The sequence below is a fragment of the Oncorhynchus gorbuscha genome, linkage group LG21 (assembly GCF_021184085.1).
Source record: "Oncorhynchus gorbuscha isolate QuinsamMale2020 ecotype Even-year linkage group LG21, OgorEven_v1.0, whole genome shotgun sequence".
Lineage (NCBI taxonomy): Eukaryota > Metazoa > Chordata > Actinopteri > Salmoniformes > Salmonidae > Oncorhynchus > Oncorhynchus gorbuscha.
In genome coordinates, this window is record NC_060193.1 from 56745118 (window position 1) to 56767675 (window position 22558).

Below are 22558 nucleotides of genomic sequence, written 5' to 3' on the forward strand. Positions count from 1 at the left end.
TAGGGTCTATTGTTTTCTGCTAGCAGGCCTATGTCATCTATTACGGTCTCTGGCCCCTTTGAAAACTAGATGATAGACCTCAGGGAATTTTTCTCCTACATATTTCCACTCTGAAAACTAGTAATAAAAGAGTCCTATACCCTCCAGCTCCTCTCTCTGTTTTCTTGACCCATTTCTCTCTGAAATTAATCTGACATTTCCACCATTGGCACACGAACAATGCCGGCTTACATTCATTTAATTTAAAACAATGTTTCTGGCCACAACTGTCAGAGGCCTTCCTTTTAGTTGGACTTCATTTCAGACGCCTTCATTTAGTTTGTACTGGTGGCAGCCTGAGGAGCGATTATCACAGCCTATGACAACAAACACAGACCCAGATCTGCCCTGGAAACACAGGGAACAGAGGAAACTACCGGTTCTGACAAAAGTCACCCAGACAAATGTTAAGCGGCCAGTACTAGTTCAAATTCAGTTCTTATTGATTGATAAATGACTGGAGATTATTAGGAGGCATTGACCAAATAGGGCCAAATCAAACCACCCCACAGCTGGTCGAGGATTAGTTTAGAAGTGGGACAACCTGTTTATTATCTTCAGAAATATTTGTGTTATATTTCATGATGCGTCAACTTTGTGGTTGAATCTTTATTGATTTTGTAAGACGGGCACCAGCGACACTGTCCCCCTAATCCTACAGGCAAATATTTGGATGAAAGTAGATTTTTGTGGATCTAGTAATATCTATCTGAATAAATCCCTACAACATTATTTTGCCAAGTGTTATTAGAGATGATGAGACAGTTGTCTTGGTGTCAGGTCAGCAGCAGTTCAAGTTTGCCATTGTAGTGGAATTTCTGACAGTCACTACCACAGGAGGAATAACCTCAACCCCAAAATGTGTTGAGAGCCCTGCAAGTAGAGAACAGTATGCACAGGCAAAAAGCATCATTATAGCTATCCTGCTATCATCTACCTGATTCTTTACTCCAGTTACTTTAGTTAATGGAGAACCCTTCTCTCACAAAACAACGACCTGCAGAAGAATTGCAAAGGAGTGGAAAAGGGGAGGGGTCAGACTTATGACTACTGAGGGACCCCAAACACTCAGTTAAAGCTGGTCCTGATTCTAACAACACTGTACCTCAGGGCCCTCTGGGGTCAGGCTCGGGATGGGGGAAGGAGACGCTTGTGGAGAGCGCGGTCAGGTCAGTTGGAATGTTTAGGATTCTCCATGACGCTGGTGTTCCTTAGGAATGTGGCCTGTCAAATATCACACTGACCTACATTTAAACACTCACAGTTTTCACAGGAAGCCACTGTCAGTATAAGGTAATGGTTCACAAAGTCCTTTACAGCCTGACCTTTACCCAACAAAGGCTTTTGTGACCCAATAATTCAAACAAAGGCACAGATTTACTTTCAGCCATGTCCCAGGAGACACCAGTCAGGAGGTAAAATTGACACAGGGCCTGTATGGACAAAGCGTCTGAGAGTTTAGGAATGCTGTTCCAGGATAGGGTTGGGGGTAAGAAGCAGGGAATAGAGTTGATAGAGGATGTATTAAACCTGGGCTCAGATAGTTTCCCATCTGCCTAATGGTTCAGCAAGGGTTGGGGGTAAGAGGCAGGGAATAGAGCTGATAGAGGATGTATTAAACCTGGGCTCAGATAGTTTCCCATCTGCCTAATGGTTCAGGAAGGGTTGGGGGTAAGAGGCAGGGAATAGAGCTGATAGAGGATGTATTAAACCTGGGCTCAGATAGTTTCCCATCTGCCTAATGGTTCAGGAAGGGTTGGGGGTAAGAGGCAGGGAATAGAGCTGATAGAGGATGTATTAAACCTGGGCTCAGATAGTTTCCCATCTGCCTAATGGTTCAGGAAGGGTTGGGGGTAAGAGGCAGGGAATAGAGCTGATAGAGGATGTATTAAACCTGGGCTCAGATAGTTTCCCATCTGCCTAATGGTTCAGGAAGGGTTGGGGGTAAGAGGCAGGGAATAGAGCTGATAGAGGATGTATTAAACCTGGGCTCAGATAGTTTCCCATCTGCCTAATGGTTCAGGAAGGGTTGGGGGTAAGAGGCAGGGAATAGAGCTGATAGAGGATGTATTAAACCTGGGCTCAGATAGTTTCCCATCTGCCTAATGGTTCAGGAAGGGTTGGGGGTAAGAAGCAGGGAATTGAGGATGTATTAAACCTTCCTGATATGAACCAGCACAGAAATCATGTTCAACAGAGAAAAATAGGGTTTCACAATGACATCCATTGAAAAAAACAACTTTATTAAAACAAAGTTTATTTGCTGTATTGAGTCAATACAGATGTGATGGGCCACTTCAATATTCTAACATGCAGCCATCAGTACAGATAGAAGATATTCTGTATGTCATTGTTACACAATTGAATAATAACTCCTGTTGTTTAGAAATCCAAGTGTGTGCTATGTGCTAGATACAGGGTGAGGACATCCTGAAGCCAGCAGTGTCCTGGAGGGTAGGTCCCTGAAAGTGAGAGCTAGATTCCTCTTAAAAAGCTGACACTGAGTGATGCTTCCCCCTCCACACACACAACTCAATTAGTTTTTTTGTCTAGTGCCAGAAAATAAAACATTAATTTAAAGGTGGATGTAACAAGAAATCCACAATGATAAAGTATAATTTGTTGTTTTCACTTCAGATTCACTTCAGGCTGAAGCTTTTGCTGCAATTATTGCAGTGATATTATGTATCCCGTTTGTGTGAGTGCTCATATGCAACTTCAAGCTTCCTTTATAACTAAAGCATTTGTCACATTCTTTGCACTGATGGAGGTTTCTCCCCTGTGTGAACGCTCTGATGACGTCTTAAATGGCTTAATTCCATGTAACTTTTCCTGCCTACAGGACAGCTGTATGTTCTCTGTCCTCTATGAACTTTCATATGCAATGTCAATTCTATCTTCTGGTTGAAAGCGTTGCCACAGTCTTCACACTGAAAAGATTTCTCCCCTGTGTGTATCCTTGTGTGTCTGTCCAAGTCACACTTCCGACTGAAACATTTGCCACAGTCTTTGCACTGATAAGATTTCTGTCCTGTGTGTATTCTCATATGCTGTTTCAGGTTACTCTTAACATTGAAACATCTACCACATTGTTTGCACTGATAAGGTTTCTCCCCAGTGTGTATCCTTGAATGGATGGTCAAGTGTCCCTTACGTGTGAAGCTGTTGCCACATTGTTTACACTGATATAGTTTCTCCATTGCAGCAGAGCAGTCTGGATGAACCGAGTGGGGCTGATCACTGGTTGGTTGTGCTACTCTGTAGTCCTCTCCATCAGGATCTGTTTTGATCTCCTCAATTATGATAATAGGTAGAGCGCTCCTCTCTACATCATCCACAGTTTGGCTTTGGTAAAGATGTGGGGGCTGAGGTGGGTCCTCCTGACTGAGTCTGAACTCCTGTTGTTCCTCTTTGATCTGTGTGGGTTCTGGGTCATCCTGCCCCAGACTGGGGCTCCACTCATGATCACAGTTCTGCTGCTCAGGGGGAACGACTAGAGTGAGTAGCTGGAAGTCTGGAGGGAAACAAATATATTCATTCAATAGTGATTTTGTGATTTTGTTTGGAAGGCCTCTTTGTGCTTAAAAACAAGAGGATTTGTTGAATGGTCTACTACACTAGCTACAGCATGATTCAACAGAGCAATGTTGGCCAACCAAAGTTATGTTCAGCGTACGCTATCCCAATATTAGACCTGTCATTCATTATTTAATGAATTAGTGACTAGGTCTTTGGGCATTTCATAGTGACATTGGAGATAACTCATGGTCCAATGACCACTAGCAGCATGTGTCCCAAGTCCAAAGCTACAGGGCCTTCAGAATGTATTCACACCCCTTGACAGATTTTGTTGTGTTACAGCCTGAATTTAAAATAGATTAAATTGAGATTGCGTCATTGGTCTACACACAATACCCCATAATGTCAAAGTGGAATTATGTCTTGAGAAAAGTTTACAAATTAACTAAAAATGAAAAGCTGAAATGTCTCGAGTCAATTAGTATTCCACCTCTTTGTTATGGCATGCCTAAATAAGTTCAAGAGTAAAAATGTGCTAAGCTGTCATATGGAATTGTTTTAAGATGGTCATACTATATGGATCATTTAGCTATTTGATTTTTAATTGTAGGACCCCTTTAGGTATAAAAAAAATACATACAATTATTTGATAAAATATTGAGTTTGGCCTTTACTAATAAAGCCCATTGAAACGTATTGAATAACAGAAATTGCAGAAACCGCGTGCACCGCTGACCAGTGAACAAAAAACGATTAAATCCAGATGGAAATAGGCTATGTAGAGCAAAACATTGGCATCCATATTAGATCATTATTTGAAGAGGGGGGTAGCATCTAAAAACGGGATTTAATAGTTTCTTGTTCACTGGTCAGCGATATGTTTTTCGCATTGTCATTATGGGGTATTGTGTGGAGATTGATGAGGATTATTTTTTTTTAGAATAAGGCAGAAACATAACAAAATGTGGAAAACGTCAAGAGGTCTGAATACTTTCCGAATGCGCTGTAAATGTGTTTAGCTAATCGGGACTAGAGTGTAGATAGCTTCAGACGCGGGACAAATGGGTCTAATCAGAACTAGGATGTAGATAGCTTCAGACGCGGGACAAATGGGTCTAATCAGAACTAGGATGTAGATAGCTTCAGACGCGGGACAAATGGGTCTAATCAGAACTAGGATGTAGATAGCTTCAGACGCGGGACAAATGGGTCTAATCAGAACTAGGATGTAGATAGCTTCAGACGCGAGACACGTGGGTCTACTATAGATACAGTCATCGGACCATGAGTTCTCAAATGCTTTCGTTATGGAATGCCCTTCAGACCTCAGCCAGCATACCCAACCCGCGTGTTTACAGCTGCAGTAAATTTGGACAGGCTTCTGCGAGATATGTCTCGAAAAATGTATCTCAATCCAGGGTTGAGAAATGCGTTGTACTCCGAATTGTCATCCCTCCACGGGGTCTTAATCTATGCAGGAAGCCTGTCCGACCCTAGTGCAGCTGTAAGCGAACATGTCTCATCTACTGGCTATTTAAACCTCGTCTTATTAGTTAATGAAATAAATAATTGATCAAAGGTATAATATTGGGCTAAGAGTGCGCATATCACAACGTGCCATCTGAATTATCTAGTCTAGTGACGTTAAATATACACATTTCGTATCACAACTGTAGCTCACTATACACACCAACTCTGTGTAACTTTATCTCTGGTTTGATAACCATGGCCAACAGCCTCCGTAGACGCTCGTTCTCCTCTGCTGAACATAAAATGAGTTCCTGAAACTCTGCAATGGTCTTCTCTACGGCCCCGAATATCTCCACAGCAGCCGCGGATAAACGCTCGGCGACGAACACATTCAGCAACTGTAGTTTGGACATATTGGCGATCAAATAAATGTTGAAACTTCTGTCTGCTTTGGCCTAGCAGATCTAATCTATAACATATGTAAACAACGATGGACGGTGTGCTCCTTACACAACACGATCGGTGAAAAACAGATTGCATTACTATAGCGCCACCTGCTGTCTTGGAGCATTTAATGGAAAACCAGTCACTGGATCCTACCCCCGACACCAAATTTTGCTAAAATGTCTTTTCTTCTTCGTTTCTAGCAGACTATACTCTGAATTGCTAGTTTAGATTTCTAACTGTTGTCAGTCAGTATATTCTGTAACAACGAGACGTTTTTTTTAATGCCTCTGCATGAAAAACCACCATGTCCCAGGAGGCACCAGTTGAGGTGAGGTCAAAGTTGACCCTAGGGTTAGGGCCATGGGGTTGTATTCACAAAGGCCCCAATTCTAGGGGTTAGAAATCGAGAGCTTGAAAACGAGTGTCAATGTATGTCAATGACTAAAATGACCTCTTAAATCCGCACATCTGGATCCCTGCACAGTCTCATTGAAGATCTTGGTCCATTTTCTAACCCAATTATGATAAGTGTACCTTATGTATGGGATTGTTAAAAGACAACATTTTTACATGACCTTGTAGTTTACCTATAAAATGGCCTGATGGTGAAGTAGACATACCTGATATTCATATCCTTAAAGATATCAATTAATTTACCACAAGAAATTTCAATAAAAAGTTAGCAAAAATAGACAAGATTCTGCAACCATTGAGAGGTATACCTGTTTATTTATGGACAAATCACATTGATTAACTCGAGTCCAATCTCCATTTTACGGTCTAATTTATGGCGCAGCCTACTCCAGATGACATGTTGTTTTTAAATCATATGAGCCAAAAATATTGCTAATTAAAGGTGCCTATTTATATAAGGAATATGAGTTTGGGCGACTGCAATGATTAAACATGGCTGCGGGGAGATTTTGCAAAAAACCACATTTGAATAAATGTAGATTTTGATACTCTTATGTAGGCATCTTCACCAGCCATAAAATAACGCAATGTGTCACAACAGGTGTAAATATATGTGTCATGGCAGTGTTATGACGATATTATGGACAGGTTATGACAAGTTATGTCAGATGTTATGGCATATTTTGACATGAATATGACCGTGTCATAACGCGTTATGATGCTTGGTGTCAAGTAAAGTGTTACCCAAAAAATTGATGCAGGCTAATTCAATCGTTATGGTGCTGAGGCACAGACTGAGCCGTAACAGTTTGAACCAAACCCATGGCGCAATATTTAGAATTTTGTCGACAGACTAGAATATATCGAGAGAACAGGTTCAGAAAATAGGGATATGGATTAAAAAAATCATATTTAGATGGCGTTCTTTCATTTACCCCTATTTTCTGAACCGTTTCTGAACTCGTTCTCTCAATGTATTCTAGTCTGTCGACAAAATTCTAATTGTAGATACACTGTATTTAAAGGGATCACGGCTTAAGATAAATGACCTGAAAACCTTTCTGAATTAAAACTCAATGAGAACATCTGTTGGCCAGCGGATTTTAGTGGTTGAATTACATTTATTCAGCGCACACAAAAGAATCACACCTGCAAGGCCCATTATGCACCTTCATATGGTAAGTCTGAATACCAACTACTGAGAAGGGCGTTTAAAAGGCATCATTTCCTAAATCGGAATCGGATCCAAAGCATCTGATTGGGAGTGCTGATCTAGTTTCGATTTTCAATTATAATGACTGGACAGGGACAATCTGATCCTAGATCAGCACTCATTGGAAATGCTTTATGTCAATTATAATGAATGGGCAGGAGCGAACTGATTCTAGATCGGACCTCAGCTCAGACACTTTATGAAAACGGTTCAGGATAGGGTTGAGGGTAAGAGGCAAGAAATAGAGCTGATAGAGGATGTATTAAACCTGCCTAATATGAACCATCACAGAAATCATGTTCAACAGCAAAAAAGAGCGTTTCATTTTGACATCTATTGAAAAAAACTACTTTATTAAAACAAATGATTTGCAGCATTATTAACTGTCAACACAGATGTGATAGAATCCTTCAATATTCTAACATGCAGCCTTTGGTACAAATAGAAGGTAGTGGCCCAAATATCCTGTGTGTCATTGTTAAACAATTGAATAAGAACTCCTATTTAGAAATCCAAATGTGTGCTCTGTGCTAGATACAGTGGTGAGGACTTCCTTTTTCTTTAGATGTACACAATTTATTTCATTTTTCTCTTCTTTACACTAAACAACCAACGCATTAAAAACAAAAAAACACAAATACAGAGAGAAAGTTTTCCTCAAATGATATGGTGAGGCCTTCCTGAAGCCAGTTGTGTCCTCCACTTTTTCCACATTTTGTTACATTGCAGCCTTATTCTAAAATAGAGTTTAAAAAAATAATTCTCAGCAAACTACACACAATACCCCATAATGACAAAGCAAAAACAGTTTAGAAAATGTTTGCAAATGTATTCAAAATATAAAACAGATACTGTATTCAGACCCTTTGCTATGAGACTGGGATTTGAGCTCGGGTGCATCCGGTTTCAATTGATCATCCTTGATGTTTCTACAACTTCTACAATTCAATTGATAGGACATGATTTGGAAAGGCACACACCTGTCTATATAAGGTCCCACAGTTGACAGTGCATGTCAGAGCAAAAACCAAGCCATGAGGTAGAAGGAATTGTCCGTAGAGCTCCGAGACAGGGTTGTGTCAAGGCACGGATCTGGGGAAGGATACTAAACATTTCTGCTCTATTGAAGGTCCTCAAGAACACAGTGGCCTCCAGCATTCTTAAATGGAAGAAGTTTGGAACCACCAAGACTCTTCCTAGCGCTGGCCGCCCGACCAAACTGAGCAATCCGGGGAGGAGGGCCTTAGTCAGGGAGGTGACCAAGAACCTGATAGTCACTCTGTGGAGATGGGAGACCCTTCCAGAAGGACAATCATCTCTGCAGCACTCCACCAATTAGGCTTTTATGGTAGAGTGGTCAGACGGAAGCCACTCCTCAGTGAAAGGCACATGACAGCCCGCTTGGAGTTTGCCAAAAGGCACCTAAAAGACTATCAGACCATGAGAAACAAGAGTCTCTGGTCTGATGAAACCAAGATTGAAATCTTTGACCTGAATGCCAAGTGTCACATCTGGAGGAAACCTGGCACCATCCCTTCGGTGAAGCATGGTGGTGGGCAGCATCATGCTGTGGGGATGTTTTTCAGTGGCAGGGACTGGGAGACTAGTCAGGATCGAGGCAAAGCTGAACGGAGCAAAGTACAGAGAGATCCATTTGCTAAAATTTTGAAACAAATGTTTTTGATTTGTCATTATGGGGTATTGTGTGTAGCTTGATGAGGGGGAAAAACAATGTAATCCATTTTAGAATAAGGCTGTAACATAACAACATGGGAAAAGTCTGAATACTGTCCGAATGCACTGTAGGTCTCTGAAAGTGAGAGCTCGTTTCAGCTAAGAAATCTAATACTGACTGAGGATTTTCACAACTCAATTTGTTTTGTTGTCAAGTGCCAGAAAACAGAACATTAATTTACAAGTTGGATGTGAGAAGAAATCCACAGCGACACAAAGTACCATGTTGTTTTCACTTTCACTTCAGGCTGAAGCTTTTGCTGTACTCACTGCAGTAATATAATGTATGCCCTTTAATGTGAGTGCTCATATGTGATGTATGGCTGTTTATAACAATATCTCTCTCATCATCACTCAATACCTAGGTTTACCTCCACTGTATTCACATCCTACCATACCTTTGTCTGTACATTATACCTTAAAGCTATTTTATCTCCCCCAGAAACCTCCTTTTACTCTCTGTTCCGGACGTCCTAGATGACCAATTCTCATAGCTTTTAGCCGTACCCTTATCCTACTCCTCCTCTGGTGATGTAGAGGTGAATCCAGGCCCTGCAGTGCCTAGCTCCACTCCCATTCCCCAGGCGCTCTCTTTTGATAACTTCTGTAACCATAATAGCCTTGGTCTCATGCATGTCAACATTAGAAGCCTCCTCCCCAAGTTTGTTTTATTCACTGCTTTAGCAAACTCTGCCAACCCGGATGTCCTAGCCGTGTCTGAATCCTGGCTTAGGAAGACCACCAAAAACTCTGAAATCTCCATCCCTAACTACAACATTTTCAGACAAGATAGAACGGCCAAAGGGGGCGGTGTTGCAATCTACTGCAGAGATAGCCTGCAGAGTTCTGTCCTACTATCCAGGTCTGTACCCAAACAATTTTAACTTCTACTTCTAAAAATCCACCTCTCTATAAACAAGTCTCTCTCCGTTGCCGCCTGCTATAGACCACCCTCTGCCCCCAGCTGTGCTCTGGACACCATATGTGAACTGATTGCCCCAAATCTATCTTCAGAGCTCGTGCTGCTAGGTGACCTAAACTGGAACATGCTTAACACCCCGGCCATCCTACAATCTAAGCTTGATGCTCTCAATCTCACACAAATGATCAATGAATCTACCAGGTACCAAGCCGTAAACACAGGCACCCTCATAGATATCATCCTAACCAACTTGCCCTCTAAATACACCTCTGCTGTTTTCAACCAAGATCTCAGTGATCACTGACTCATTGCCTGCATCCGTAATTGGTCAGCGGTCAAACAACCTCAACTCATCACTGTCAAACACTCCCTGAAACACTTCAGCGAGTAGGCCTTTCTAATCGACCTGGCCGGGGTATCCTGGAAGGATACTGACCTCATCCTGTCAATAGAGGATGCCTGGTTATTTAAAGAAATAACCATCTTAAATAAGCACGCCCCATTCAAGAAATGCAGAACCAGGAACAGATATAGCCCTTGGTTCTCTCCAGACCAGACTGCCCTTAACCAACACAAAAACATCCTATGGCATTCTGCATTAGCATCGAACAGTCCTCGTGATATGCAACATTTCAGGGAAGATAGAAACCAATATACACAGGCAGTTAGAAAAGCCAAGGCTAGCTTTTTCAAGCAGAAATTTGCTTCCTGCAGCACAAACTCAAAAAGGTTCTGGGACACCGTAAAGTCCATGGAGAATAAGAACCCCTCCTCCCAGCTGCCCACTGCACTGAGGATAGGAAACTATGTCACCACCGATAAATCCACTATAATTGAGAATTTCAACAGCCATTTTTCTACGGCTGGCCATGCTTTCCACCTGGCTACTCATACCCCGGTCAACAGCACTGTACCCCCCACAGCAACTCGCCCAAGCCTTTCCCATTTCCCCTTCTCCCAAATCCAGTCAGCTGATGTTCTGAAAGAGCTGCAAATTCTATACCCTTCAAATCAGCCAGGCTAGACAATCTGGACCCTTTCTGTCTAAAATGATCTGCCAAAATTGTTGCAACCCCTATTACTAGCCTGTTCAACCTCTTTCGTGTTGTCTGAGATTCCCAAAGATTGGAAAGCAGCTGCGGTCATCCCCCTCTTCAAAGGGAGGAACACTCTTGACCCAAACTGCTACAGACCTATATCTATCCTACCCTGCCTTTCTAAAGTCTTTGAAAGCCAAGTCAACAAACAGATTACCGACCATTTCGAATCCCACCGCACCTTCTCCGCTATGCAATCTGGTTTCAGAGCTGGTCATGGGTGCACCTCAGCCAAGGTCCTAAACGATATCTTAACCACCATCGATAAGAAACAATACTGTGCAGCCGTATTCATTGACCTGGCCAAGGCTTTCAACTCTGTCAATCACCACATCCTCATCGGTAGACTGGATAGCCTTGGTTTCTCAATTGATTGCCTCGCCTGATTCACTAACTACTTCTCTGATGGAGTTCAGTGTCAAATCGGAGGTCCTTTCGTCCGTGCCTCTGGCAGTCTTTATGGGTGCTACATGCTTCAATTCTTGGGCCGACTCTCTTCTCTGTATACATCAATGATGTCGCTCTTGCTGCTGATGAGTCTCTGATCCACCTCTACGCAGACGACACCATTCTGTATACTTCTGGCCCTTCTTTGGACACTGTGTTAACAACCCTCCAGAGGAGCTTCAATGCCATACAACCCTCCTTCCGTGGACTCCAACTGTTCTTAAATACAAGTAAAACCAAATGCATGCTCTTCAACTGATCGCTGCCTGCACCTGCCCACCCGTCCAGCATCACTACTCTGGACGGTTCTGACTTAGAATATGTGGACAACTACAAATACCTAGGTGTCTGGTTAGACTGTAAACACTCTTTCCAGACTCACATCAAACATCTTCAATCCAAAGTTAAATCTACAATTGGCTTCCTATTTCGCAAACAAAGCATCCTTCACTCATGCTGCCAAACATACCTTCATAAAACTGACCATCCATGTAATTTACAAAATAGCCTCCAATACCCTACTCAATAAATTGGATGCAGTCTATTACAGTGCCATCCATTTTGTCACCAAAGCCCCATCTACTACCCTCCACTGCGACCTGTACGCTCCTGTTGGCTGGCCCTTGCTTCATACTCTTCGCCAAACCCACTTGCTCCATGTCATCTACAAGACCCTGCTAGGTAAAGTCCCCCCTTAGCTCGCTGGTTACCATAGCAGCACCCACCTGTAGCACACGCTCCAGCATGTATAGCTCTCTGGTCCCCCCCAAAGCCAATTCTTCCTTCGGCCGCTTCTCCTTCCAGTTCTCTGCTGCCAATGACTCGAACGAACTACAAAAATCTCTGAAACTGGAAACACTTATCTCCCTCACTAGCTTTAAGCACCAGCTGTCAGAGCAGCTCACAGATTACTGCACCTGTACATAGCCCATCTATAATTTAGCCCAAACAACTACCTCTTCCCCTACTGTATGTATTTATTTTGCTCCTTTGCACTCCATTATTTCTATTTCTATTTCGCACATTCTTCCACTGCAAATCTACCATTCCAGTGTTTTACTTGCTATATTGTATTTACTTCGCCACCATGGACTTTTTTTGCCTTTACCTCCCTTATCTCACCTCATTTGCTCACATCGTATATAGACTTATTAGACTTATTAGACTTATATATAGACTTATTGTTCTACGATATTATTGACTGTATGTTTGTTTTACTCCATGTGTAACTCTGTGTTGTTGTATGTGTCGAACTGCTTTGCTTTATCTTGGCCAGGTCGCAATTGTAAATGATAACTTGTTCTCAACTTGCCTACCTGGTTAAATAAAGGTGAAATAAAATTGAATAAAAAAATAACCAAAGCTTTTGCCACATTATTTGCACTGGTTAGATTTCTCCCGTGTGAACACACTGATGGAGTCTTAAATAGCTTTCCATTGATAGGGGTTCTCTCCTGTGTGTATCCTTGCATGGCTGGTCAAGTTGCTCTTATGGTTAAATCTTTTGCCACATTGTTTGCACTGATAGGGGTTCTCTCCTGTGTGTACCCTTGTGTGGATGGTCAAGTTGCTCTTCTGGTTAAACCTTTTTCCACATTGTTTGCACAGAAAAGGTTTCTCTCCTGTGTGTATCTTTAAATGCAAGGTCAAGTTTCCCTTACGTGTAAAGCTTTTACCACATTGTTGACACCAATATGGTTTTTCCAGTGTAGCAGAGCCGTCTGGATGAACTGAGAGGGGCTGATCACTGGTTGGTTGTGGTACTCTGTAGTCCTCTACATCAGGTTCTATTTTGATCTCTTCAGTTATGATGATAGGTAGAGCGCTCCTCTCTCCATCATCCACAGTTTGGTTTTGGTAAAGATGTGAGGGCTGAGATGGGTCCTCCTGACTGAGTCTGAACTCCTGATGTTCCTCTTTGATCTGTGTGGGTTCTGGGTCCTCCTGCCCCAGACTGGGGCTCCACTCCTGCTCACAGCTCTGCTGCTCAGGGGGAACAGAGCGAGTGAGTAGCTGGAAGTCTGGAAGGAAAAAAATATATTCAATCAATATTGACTTATCTTAATACAAAATCTGTACTTTTACTTGGAAGGTCTGTCTGTGCAAAAAAAAACAAGATGATTTGTTGTCTTGTCTACACTGATGGGAAACATGAAAATGAGCTCCCTGAATTCCCTGTAAGGGTGAAGGAGGCAGAGATTTCCAGGATAAGAGCTGTCCAGTGTCTCTTATGCCGAGGCAGCCAAAAGAGTGAAAAAAAGTGCTCGTGGGTCGGTTGCCATGGCGGAGACACTGTAGTCTAGTCCTGCGGGTGCCGTTCGCCAGGTGCAGGGTCCAGATACCCTCGTTGTGAAAAAGGTGGACTTTGGCATTTATCGCTATGGTTATAAACTGCACTGCTGGAGTGGATAAGAACTCAAGATTGATCGATATCATATCTGCAGCTGAACACCTCTTAGGATTGAATGATGTCATGGACGAGGGGCTACACAGAGTACTGGCTGGAGACCTGGTTCTGAGTGCATTTTGGATGACTGATGCTGTATGCCCTAAAATCCCACTTTAGAAGAAGACTGGTCTTGCTTTGTTCATAACCAAATGGGAAGATGGTATTTACCAACTGGTAAATACTAGTTGGAAACTCATCTATCGTCCCAAGCTCAGACTTATCCCACATGCTGAACCTGACGTCACACATTAAGATAATCATCTTGAGAATGGCATTTTTGGCCAGTAAATGCAACAAAACATTATTTATAAAATCTATGAATATGGTTTTTACACCATTTGTTTGTGAGCATGATAACTGTAATTTTAGATTATGGTTGAAGCAGCTTGTTTGCCACTGGCCAATCTGCATTTCTCAACGAGTTCAAAGCATGTGAATGCATCCAACTCGTATTTACGAGTCCACAGTTGGTAATTAACAATTTCCCACTTGGCTATGAACGCAGCATCTACACCAGCGAAGGTGTAGAAACCGAGACACCTCATAGGCTCATATTATCTGGTTGCCGCATAAGTAAACCAGCCTCATTTATAACGTTACTTAAATTTCACACCAATTAAATTTGTACGTACATACATACGCATGTTTACGGTTATAAAATCAGACCCATCCTGAAACTGTGCACTCGTGAATGAGCATTAAAACTCTGCCTGAAAGACGCTTATCGTTCACCTTTTATGGTCACAATAACACCCTTATTTGCTGTATACTTTTAACTTTTAATGAATTAGGCCGAAGCATGTTTCTAAAGGATATAGAAATAGTGAACTTGATCAAATGTCTTTGGAGGGGATGTAAACAGATCTTTTGAATTGAATAGGGCCTGTTTTGCGTTGACTTTTTCTCAAACCTATGGTGCACTGCCCACGAATTCTAAAACAGTGTCTACTCAGAGTGATAGCCATTTATGCAGTCACTTCATCCCTACACACATGTACAAATTACCTCGACTAACCTGTACCCCTGCACATTGACTCGGTACCGGTACCCCCTGTATAAAGCCTCGTTATTGTTATTTTATTGTGTTACTTTTACATTTTTTTTAAACTTCAGTTTATTTGGGAAATATGTTCTTAACTCTTCTTGAACTGCACTGTTGGGTTAAGGGCTTGTAAGTAAGCATTTCACGGTAAAGTCTACACTTGTTGTATTCGGTGTATGTGACAAATAAAGTTTGATTTGATTTGATACACACTTCAATGCAAAAGATAAAGTGTATGTTCAGCTGATATCACATTGGTGACTATGAGACAGACATAGGATCTGATTGGATATTACTGATTCTCCCCACACACAGTAACTGGAGTAGATTTGGGGCGATATGAGAAGCTCAAATTGGATTTTTTTCCCAAATCTGTAGAAAAACTACTTTGTTTGAGGTCTGTGCTAGTTTTTAAAGCGCCTGTGGCAGTTCATCTGCCTGGGTTGCATTCAGTACATACAAACTTAGAAATAATGTTCAATTGAACGGATAAGGTTGGGTTGTGAGTTCAAAGAACGTACAAGACAAACCGTTCCACAACATAGCAAACTTTCAAACAAACTGAACACACCCCTGGTCGCTAGGCAGTATTACCTAATACATATGTGTAAACAGGAGGGGATTCGATGCTCCTGGTGTACCGGGTTAGCGTTGACTGCATTTGTTTTGGAACCGGGCTGCCTCCCGGTTGTGAGCCAGGTGCTCCGTTCTGGCCGATGAATAAAGCCTACATCGTAGAACAATAGCGAAGACATAAATACTATGAAATAACACATATGGAATAATGTAGTAACCAAAAATGTGTTAAACAAATCTAAATATATTTTAGATTCTTCAAAGTAGCCACCCTTTGCCTTGATGACAGCTTTGCACACTCTTGGCATTCTCTCAACCAGCTTCACCTGGAATGCTTTTCCAACAGTCTTGAAGGAGTTCCTACATATCCTGAGCACTTGTTGGCTGCTTTTCCTCCACTCTGTGGTACAACTCATTCCAAACCATCTCAACTGGGTTGAGGTCGGTTGATTGTGGAGGCCAGGTCATCTGATGCAGCACTCCATCACTCTCCTTCTTGGTAAAATAGCCCTTACACAGCCTGGAGGTGTGTTGCATTATTGTCCTGTTGAAAAACAAATGAGCCCCACGAAGCACAAACCAGATGGGATGGCGTATCACTGTGGTAGCCATGCTGGTTGCCTTGAATTCTAAATAAGTCACCGACAGGGTCACAAGCAAAGTACCCCACACCATCACACCGCTTTCATGCTTCACAGTGGGAATCACATATGCAGAGATCATCTACCTTTAGTAGTGGTTTCTTTGTAGCAATTCAATCATGAAGGCCTGATTCACGCAGTCTCCTCTGAACAGTTGGTGTTGATATGTGTCTGTTACTTGAACTCTGTGAAGCATTTATTTGGACTGGTAACTGTAATGAACTTATCCTCTGCAGCAGAGGGAACACTGGGCCTTCCTTTCCTGTGGCAGTCCTCCTGCTAGCCAGTTTCACCATAACGCTTGATTGTTTTTGCGACTGCACTAGTTGTTGACATTTTCCACATTTACTGACCTTCATTTCACATCTTAAAGTAATGATGGACTGTCGTTTGTCTTTGCACTGTTTTTCCATAATATGGACTTGGTCTTTTACCAAATAGGGCTATCTTCTGTATACCCCCCTACCTTGTCACAACACAACCAATTGTCTCAAACGCATTAAGAAGGAAGTAAATTCCACAAATGAACTTTTAACAATGCACACCTGTTAATTGAAATGCATTTCAGGTGACTCCCTCATGAAGCTGGTTGAGAGAATGCCAAGAGTGTGCAAAGCTGTCATCAAGGCAAAGGGAGGCTACTTTGAAGAATTTCAAATATATTCTGATTTGCTTAATACTTTTTTTGGTTACTACATGATTCCATATGTGTAATTTCATAATGTTGATGTCTTTACTATTATTCTACAATGTAGAAAATAGTCCAAATGAAAGAAAAACCCTTGAATGTGTAGGTGTCTCCAAACTTTTGACTGGTACTTCATATTTCATGGTGAAGAGATGTTAAATGTTCCTGAATGATGCGCCATGATCCATTTTTGACAATATGACCGAGCCGCCCAGATTACCATTCGATTTGAGTAGCCCGGGCTAGCGGTTCAACCCGGGCAGGTTAATCCAATCCTCTCAGTCTGAAATTGCAAAAAGTCGTCCATCACCATATGGTAACCGCCCTCTGGCCACCATAATCCTAACTTTTTCAACTACGTTCCGTTTCCGTTAAATTCAACGTTGCACCCCTTTCTGTCTACACTACAGTACGTGATTCAATGAAGCAACGTTGGCACACCAGGGGTGTATTCCTTACGCTGATTCTGTTGCAAAACGTTTCTTAGACGGAAGCAAACGGAACAAAACGGAAAGGGATCTACCTGAATTTGTTTAATATAAATTCTCATTTTGCATCTGTTTGCACTAATGATTACTCCCCAGAGTTGCGGCCAGGGTGAGAATTGCACAACGTGCCACATAAATTGTCTAGTACCATTATTCTACAAGTAAAATATTGTTATACGTTAACTCGCTACAGACCTGTTCTGTATAACTGTATCTCTGATTTGATAATCATGTCCATCTCCCTCCGTAGACGCTCGTTCTCCTTTGCTGAACGGAAGATTTCTTCCTGATGCTCTGCTATAATCTTCTCTACGGCCCCGAATATCTCCACAGCAGCCGCCGACAAACGCTCGGTAACGAACACATTCAGCAACTGCAGTTTTGACATATTGGCGAGGACAATGAAAGTCTAACTGTTTGTTTTATCAAATAAATGTTGAAACATCTGTCTGCTTCAGCCTAGCGGGTTTACACTACCTAGCAGATACCTTTGTAAACAACAATGTCACGTGCTGTGTTTTCTATTCATCAACCGCGGACGGTGTAAGACTGCATTACATTAGCGCCACCTGCTGGCTTGGAGCACGTCAAACCACGTCCGGAGGCCGTCAATGAACTGGGAGAAGTTTGAGCTGAATTTGCCATCCAGGCAAGCAACTAGAGCATGTCGTCAAAACGGAGAACAGGCGTGTGTGCTCTGTTGTAGACAGCCGCGAGGACTTCCTGTAGCCAGCAGTGTCCTGGAGGGTAAGGTCCCTGAGTCAAAGCTAGATTCAGTTTACAGACTTCAGGTTAAGCTTTTATGTAACCCCTTTTGTGAGTGATCATATAAGACTTAAAGTTTCCTTTTAAACTAAAGTATTTGCACTGGTAAGAGATCTCCCATGTGAAACACGCTGATGACATCTTAGATACACTATATATACATGAGTATATGGACACCTCTTCAAATGAGTGGATTTGGCTGTTTCAGCCACACCCATTGCTGACAGGTGTATAAAATTGAGCACAAAGCGATGCAATCTCCATAGACACACATTGGCAGTAGAATGACCTTACTGAAGAGCTCATAGGATGACACCTTTCCAACAAATATCTGCCCTGCTAGAGCTGCCCCCGTCTATTGAAAGTGCTGTTATTGTGAAGTGGAAACATATAGGAGCAACAAAGACTCAGCCGCCAAGTGGTAGGCTACACAAGCTCACAGAACGGGACCGCCGAGTGGTAGGCCACACAAGCTCACAGAACGGGACCGCCGAATGGTAGGCCACACAAGCTCACAGAACGGGACCGCGAGAGGTAGGCCACACAAGCTCACAGAACGGGACCGCCGAGAGGTAGGCCACACAAGCTCACAGAACGGAACCGCCGAGAGGTAGGCCACACAAGCTCACGGAACGGAACCACTGAGTGGTAGGCCACACAAGCTCACAGAACGGGACCGCCGAGTGGTAGGCCACACAAGCTCACAGAACGGGACCGCCGAGTGGTAGGCCACACAAGCTCACAGAACAGGGACCGCCGAATGGTAGGCCACACAAGCTCACAGAACGGGACCGCCGAGAGGTAGGCCACACAAGCTCACGGAACGGAACCGCCGAGTGGTAGGCCACACAAGCTCACAGAACGGGACCGCCGAGTGGTAGGCCACACAAGCTCACGGAACGGGACCGCCGAGTGGTAGGCCACACAAGCTCACAGAACGGGACCGCCGAGTGGTAGGCCACACAAGCTCACAGAACGGGACCGCCGAGTGGTAGGCCACACAAGCTCACAGAACGGGACCGCCTAGTGGTAGGCCACACAAGCTCACAGAACGGGACCGCCTAGTGGTAGGCCACACAAGCTCACAGAACTGAACCGTCGAGTGGTAGGCCACACAAGCTCACAGAATGGGACCGCCAAGTGGTAGACCACACAAGCTTACAGAACGGGACCGCCAAGTGGTAGACCACACAAGCTCACAGAACGGGACCGCCGAGGGGTAGGCCACACAATCTCACAAGAACGGGACCGCCGAGTGCTGAAGCGCGTAACGCATACAAATAATCTGTCCACAGTTGCAACACTCACTACCGAGTTCCAAACTGCCTCTGGAGCTTCATGAAATGGGTTTCCATGGCCGAGCAGTCGCACACAAGCCTAAGATCACCATGCGCAATGCCAAGCTTCAGCTTCAGTGGTGTAAAGCTCGCCGCCATTGGAGTTTGGACCAGTGGAAACGCATTCTCTGGAGTGATGAATCGCACTTTACCATCTGGAAGTCTTAAGGACGAATCTGGGTTTGGTGGATGCCAGTAGAATGCTGCCTTCCCCAATGTATAGTGCCAACTGTAAAGTTTAGTGGAGGAATAATGGTCTGGGGCTGTTTTTCATGGTTCAGGCTAGGCCCCTTAGTTCCAGTGAAGGGAAATCTTAACGCTACAGCATACAATGATATTCTAGACGATTCTGTGCTTCCAAATTTGTGGCAACAGTTTAGGGAAGGCCCTTTCCTATTTCAGCATGACAATGCCCCCGTGCACAAAGCGAGGTCCGTACATAAATGGTTTGTCGAAATCGGTGTGGAAGAACTTGACTGGCCTGCACAGAGCCCTGACATCAACCCCAACGAACACCTTTGGGATGAATTGGAACGCTGACTTTGAGTCAGGCCTAATCACCCAACATCAGTGCCCGACCTCACTAATCCTTGTAGCTGAATGGAAGCAAGTCCCCACAGCAATGTTCCAACATCTAGTGGAAAACCTTCTTAGAAGAGTTGAGGCTTTTATAACAGCAAGGGAGGACCAATTGCAAATTAATGCCCATGATTTTGGAATGAGATGTTCGACGAGCATGTGTCCACATACTTTTGGTCATGTAGTTTACCTTAATGCGATGTAACTTTTCCTGCATACAGGACAGATATATGGTCTCTTCCTTGTATGAACTCTCGTATGCAATGTCAATTCTATCTTCTGGTTGAAGGCTTTCTCAGTCTCTGCACTGACATGGTCTCACCCGTATGTGTATCTTTGAATGGATGGTCAAGTGTCCCTTACATGTGAAGCTGTTGCCACATTGTTTACACTGATAGATGTTTTGTGAGAAGACCGAGGTCACATGGTCTGACAAACACCACTACCTCTGCCACCGTTTACCACAAATGCAGAAGTGCAACATAGGCGGATTGAGAAGCATCCAATGCAACAAACAAAAACATCTCTATCTTAAACTGACAGATTTTTATTACGTTACTTAGATTGATGCACCGATGTGTCAATGGACTCTAGGGGGTTACACAGGAAGTAGTTTGTTTCCTGGATTATGTCAAAACAAATGTGATAGGCTTCATCAATATTCTAACATGCAGTACAGATGTGATAGGCTAGATCAATATTCTAACATGCAGTACAGATGTGATAGGCTACATCAATATTCTAACATGCAGTACAGATGTGATAGGCTACATCAATATTCTAACATGCAGTACAGATGTGATAGGCTACATCAATATTCTAACATGCAGTACATACTACATCAATATTCTAACATGCAGTACAGATGTGATAGGCTAATCAATATTCTAACATGCAGTACAGATGTGAAGGCTACATCAATATTCTAACATGCAGTACAGATGTGATAGGCTACATCAATATTCTAACATGCAGTACAGATGTGATAGGCTACATCAATATTCTAACATGCAGTACAGATGTGATAGGCTACATCAATATTCTAACATGCAGTACAGATGTGATAGGCTACATCAATATTCTAACATGCAGTACAGATGTGATAGGCTACATCAATATTCTAACATGCAGTACAGATGTGATAGGCTACATCAATATTCTAACATGCAGTACAGATGTGATAGGCTACATCAATATTCTAACATGCAGTACAGATGTGATAGGCACATCAATATTCTAACATGCAGTACAGATGTGATAGGCTACATCAATATTCTAACATGCAGTACAGATGTGATAGGCTACATCAATATTCTAACATGCAGTACAGATGTGATAGGCTACATCAATATTCTAACATTCAGATGTGAACATCAATATTCAACATGTACAGATGTGATAGGCTACATCAATATTCTAACATGCAGTACAGATGTGATAGGCTACATCAATATTCTAACATGCAGTACAGATGTGATAGGCTACATCAATATTCTAACATGCAGTACAGATGTGATAGGCTACATCAATATTCTAACATGCAGTACAGATGTGATAGGCTACATCAATATTCTAACATGCAGTACAGATGTGATAGGCTACATCAATATTCTAACATGCAGTACAGATGTGATATAGGCTACATCAATATTCTAACATGCAGTACAGATGTGATAGGCTACATCAATATTCTAACATGCAGTACAGATGTGATAGGCTACATCAATATTCTAACATGCAGTACAGATGTGATAGGCTACATCAATATTCTAACATGCAGTACAGATGTGATAGGCTACATCAATATTCTAACATGCAGTACAGATGTGATAGGCTACATCAATATTCTAACATGCAGTACAGATGTGATAGGCTACATCAATATTCTAACATGCAGTACAGATGTGATAGGCTACATCAATATTCTAACATGCAGTACAGATGTGATAGGCTACATCAATATTCTAACATGCAGTACAGATGTGATAGGCTACATCAATATTCTAACATGCAGTACAGATGTGATAGGCTACATCAATATTCTAACATGCAGTACAGATGTGATAGGCTACATCAATATTCTAACATGCAGTACAGATGTGATAGGCTACATCAATATTCTAACATGCAGTACAGATGTGATAGGCTACATCAATATTCTAACATGCAGTACAGATGTGATAGGCTACATCAATATTCTAACATGCAGTACAGATGTGATAGGCTACATCAATATTCTAACATGCAGTACAGATGTGATAGGCTACATCAATATTCTAACATGCAGTACAGTACAGATGTGATAGGCTACATCAATATTCTAACATGCAGTACAGATGTGATAGGCTACATCAATATTCTAACATGCAGTACAGATGTGATAGGCTACATCAATATTCTAACATGCAGTACAGATGTGATAGGCTACATCAATATTCTAACAGTAGCAGATGTGATAGGCTACATCAATATTCTAACATGCAGTACAGATGTGCTACATCAATATTCTAACATGCAGCAGATGTGATAGGCATCAATATTCTAACATGCAGTACAGATGTGATAGGCTACATCAATATTCTAACATGAGTACAGATGTGATCAATATTCCCAACATGGCTACATCAATATTCTAACATGCAGTACAGATGTGATAGGCTACATCAATATTCTAACATGCAGTACAGATGT

General features: G+C 42.4%; 2 protein-coding genes across 3 annotated transcripts; both read right to left on the bottom strand.

Moving 5' to 3' along the window:
- Nucleotides 1-2291: 2291 nt before the first annotated feature.
- On the bottom strand, nucleotides 2292-5534 carry LOC124008127 (zinc finger protein 566-like). Its single transcript, XM_046319135.1, has 2 exons — nucleotides 5249-5534; nucleotides 2292-3553 (listed from the first exon to the last, which is right to left on the bottom strand). The coding sequence occupies exons 1-2, from the start codon at nucleotides 5439-5441 to the stop codon at nucleotides 2787-2789; spliced, it is 960 nt and encodes a 319-aa protein (XP_046175091.1). The 5' UTR covers nucleotides 5442-5534; the 3' UTR covers nucleotides 2292-2786.
- A 6444-nt stretch (nucleotides 5535-11978) lies between these two features.
- Nucleotides 11979-17697, bottom strand: LOC124008129 (zinc finger protein 135-like). Of its 2 annotated transcripts, XM_046319138.1 has the most exons (3): nucleotides 17382-17697; nucleotides 12704-13323; nucleotides 11979-12039 (listed from the first exon to the last, which is right to left on the bottom strand). In XM_046319138.1, exons 1-2 carry the CDS (start codon nucleotides 17572-17574, stop codon nucleotides 12725-12727), a joined length of 792 nt encoding a protein of 263 aa, XP_046175094.1. In that variant the 5' UTR covers nucleotides 17575-17697; the 3' UTR covers nucleotides 11979-12039; nucleotides 12704-12724. The 2 variants fall into 2 exon arrangements, with proteins under 2 accessions (XP_046175094.1, XP_046175093.1); XM_046319137.1 differs by lacking the exon at nucleotides 11979-12039 and having other exon boundaries at nucleotides 12529-13323.
- Nucleotides 17698-22558: the final 4861 nt, after the last annotated feature.

Coding starts and splice junctions, on each gene's coding strand:
- LOC124008127 (XM_046319135.1), bottom strand. CDS start 5,441: ATGTCCAAACTACAGTTGCTGAATGTGTTCGTCGCCGAGCGTTTATCC. Junction 3,554..5,248: donor GATAAAGTTACACAGAGTTG/GTGTGTATAGTG, acceptor GTTTCCCTCCAG/ACTTCCAGCTACTCACTCTA.
- LOC124008129 (XM_046319138.1), bottom strand. CDS start 17,574: ATGTCAAAACTGCAGTTGCTGAATGTGTTCGTTACCGAGCGTTTGTCG. Junction 13,324..17,381: donor GATACAGTTATACAGAACAG/GTCTGTAGCGAG, acceptor TTTTCCTTCCAG/ACTTCCAGCTACTCACTCGC.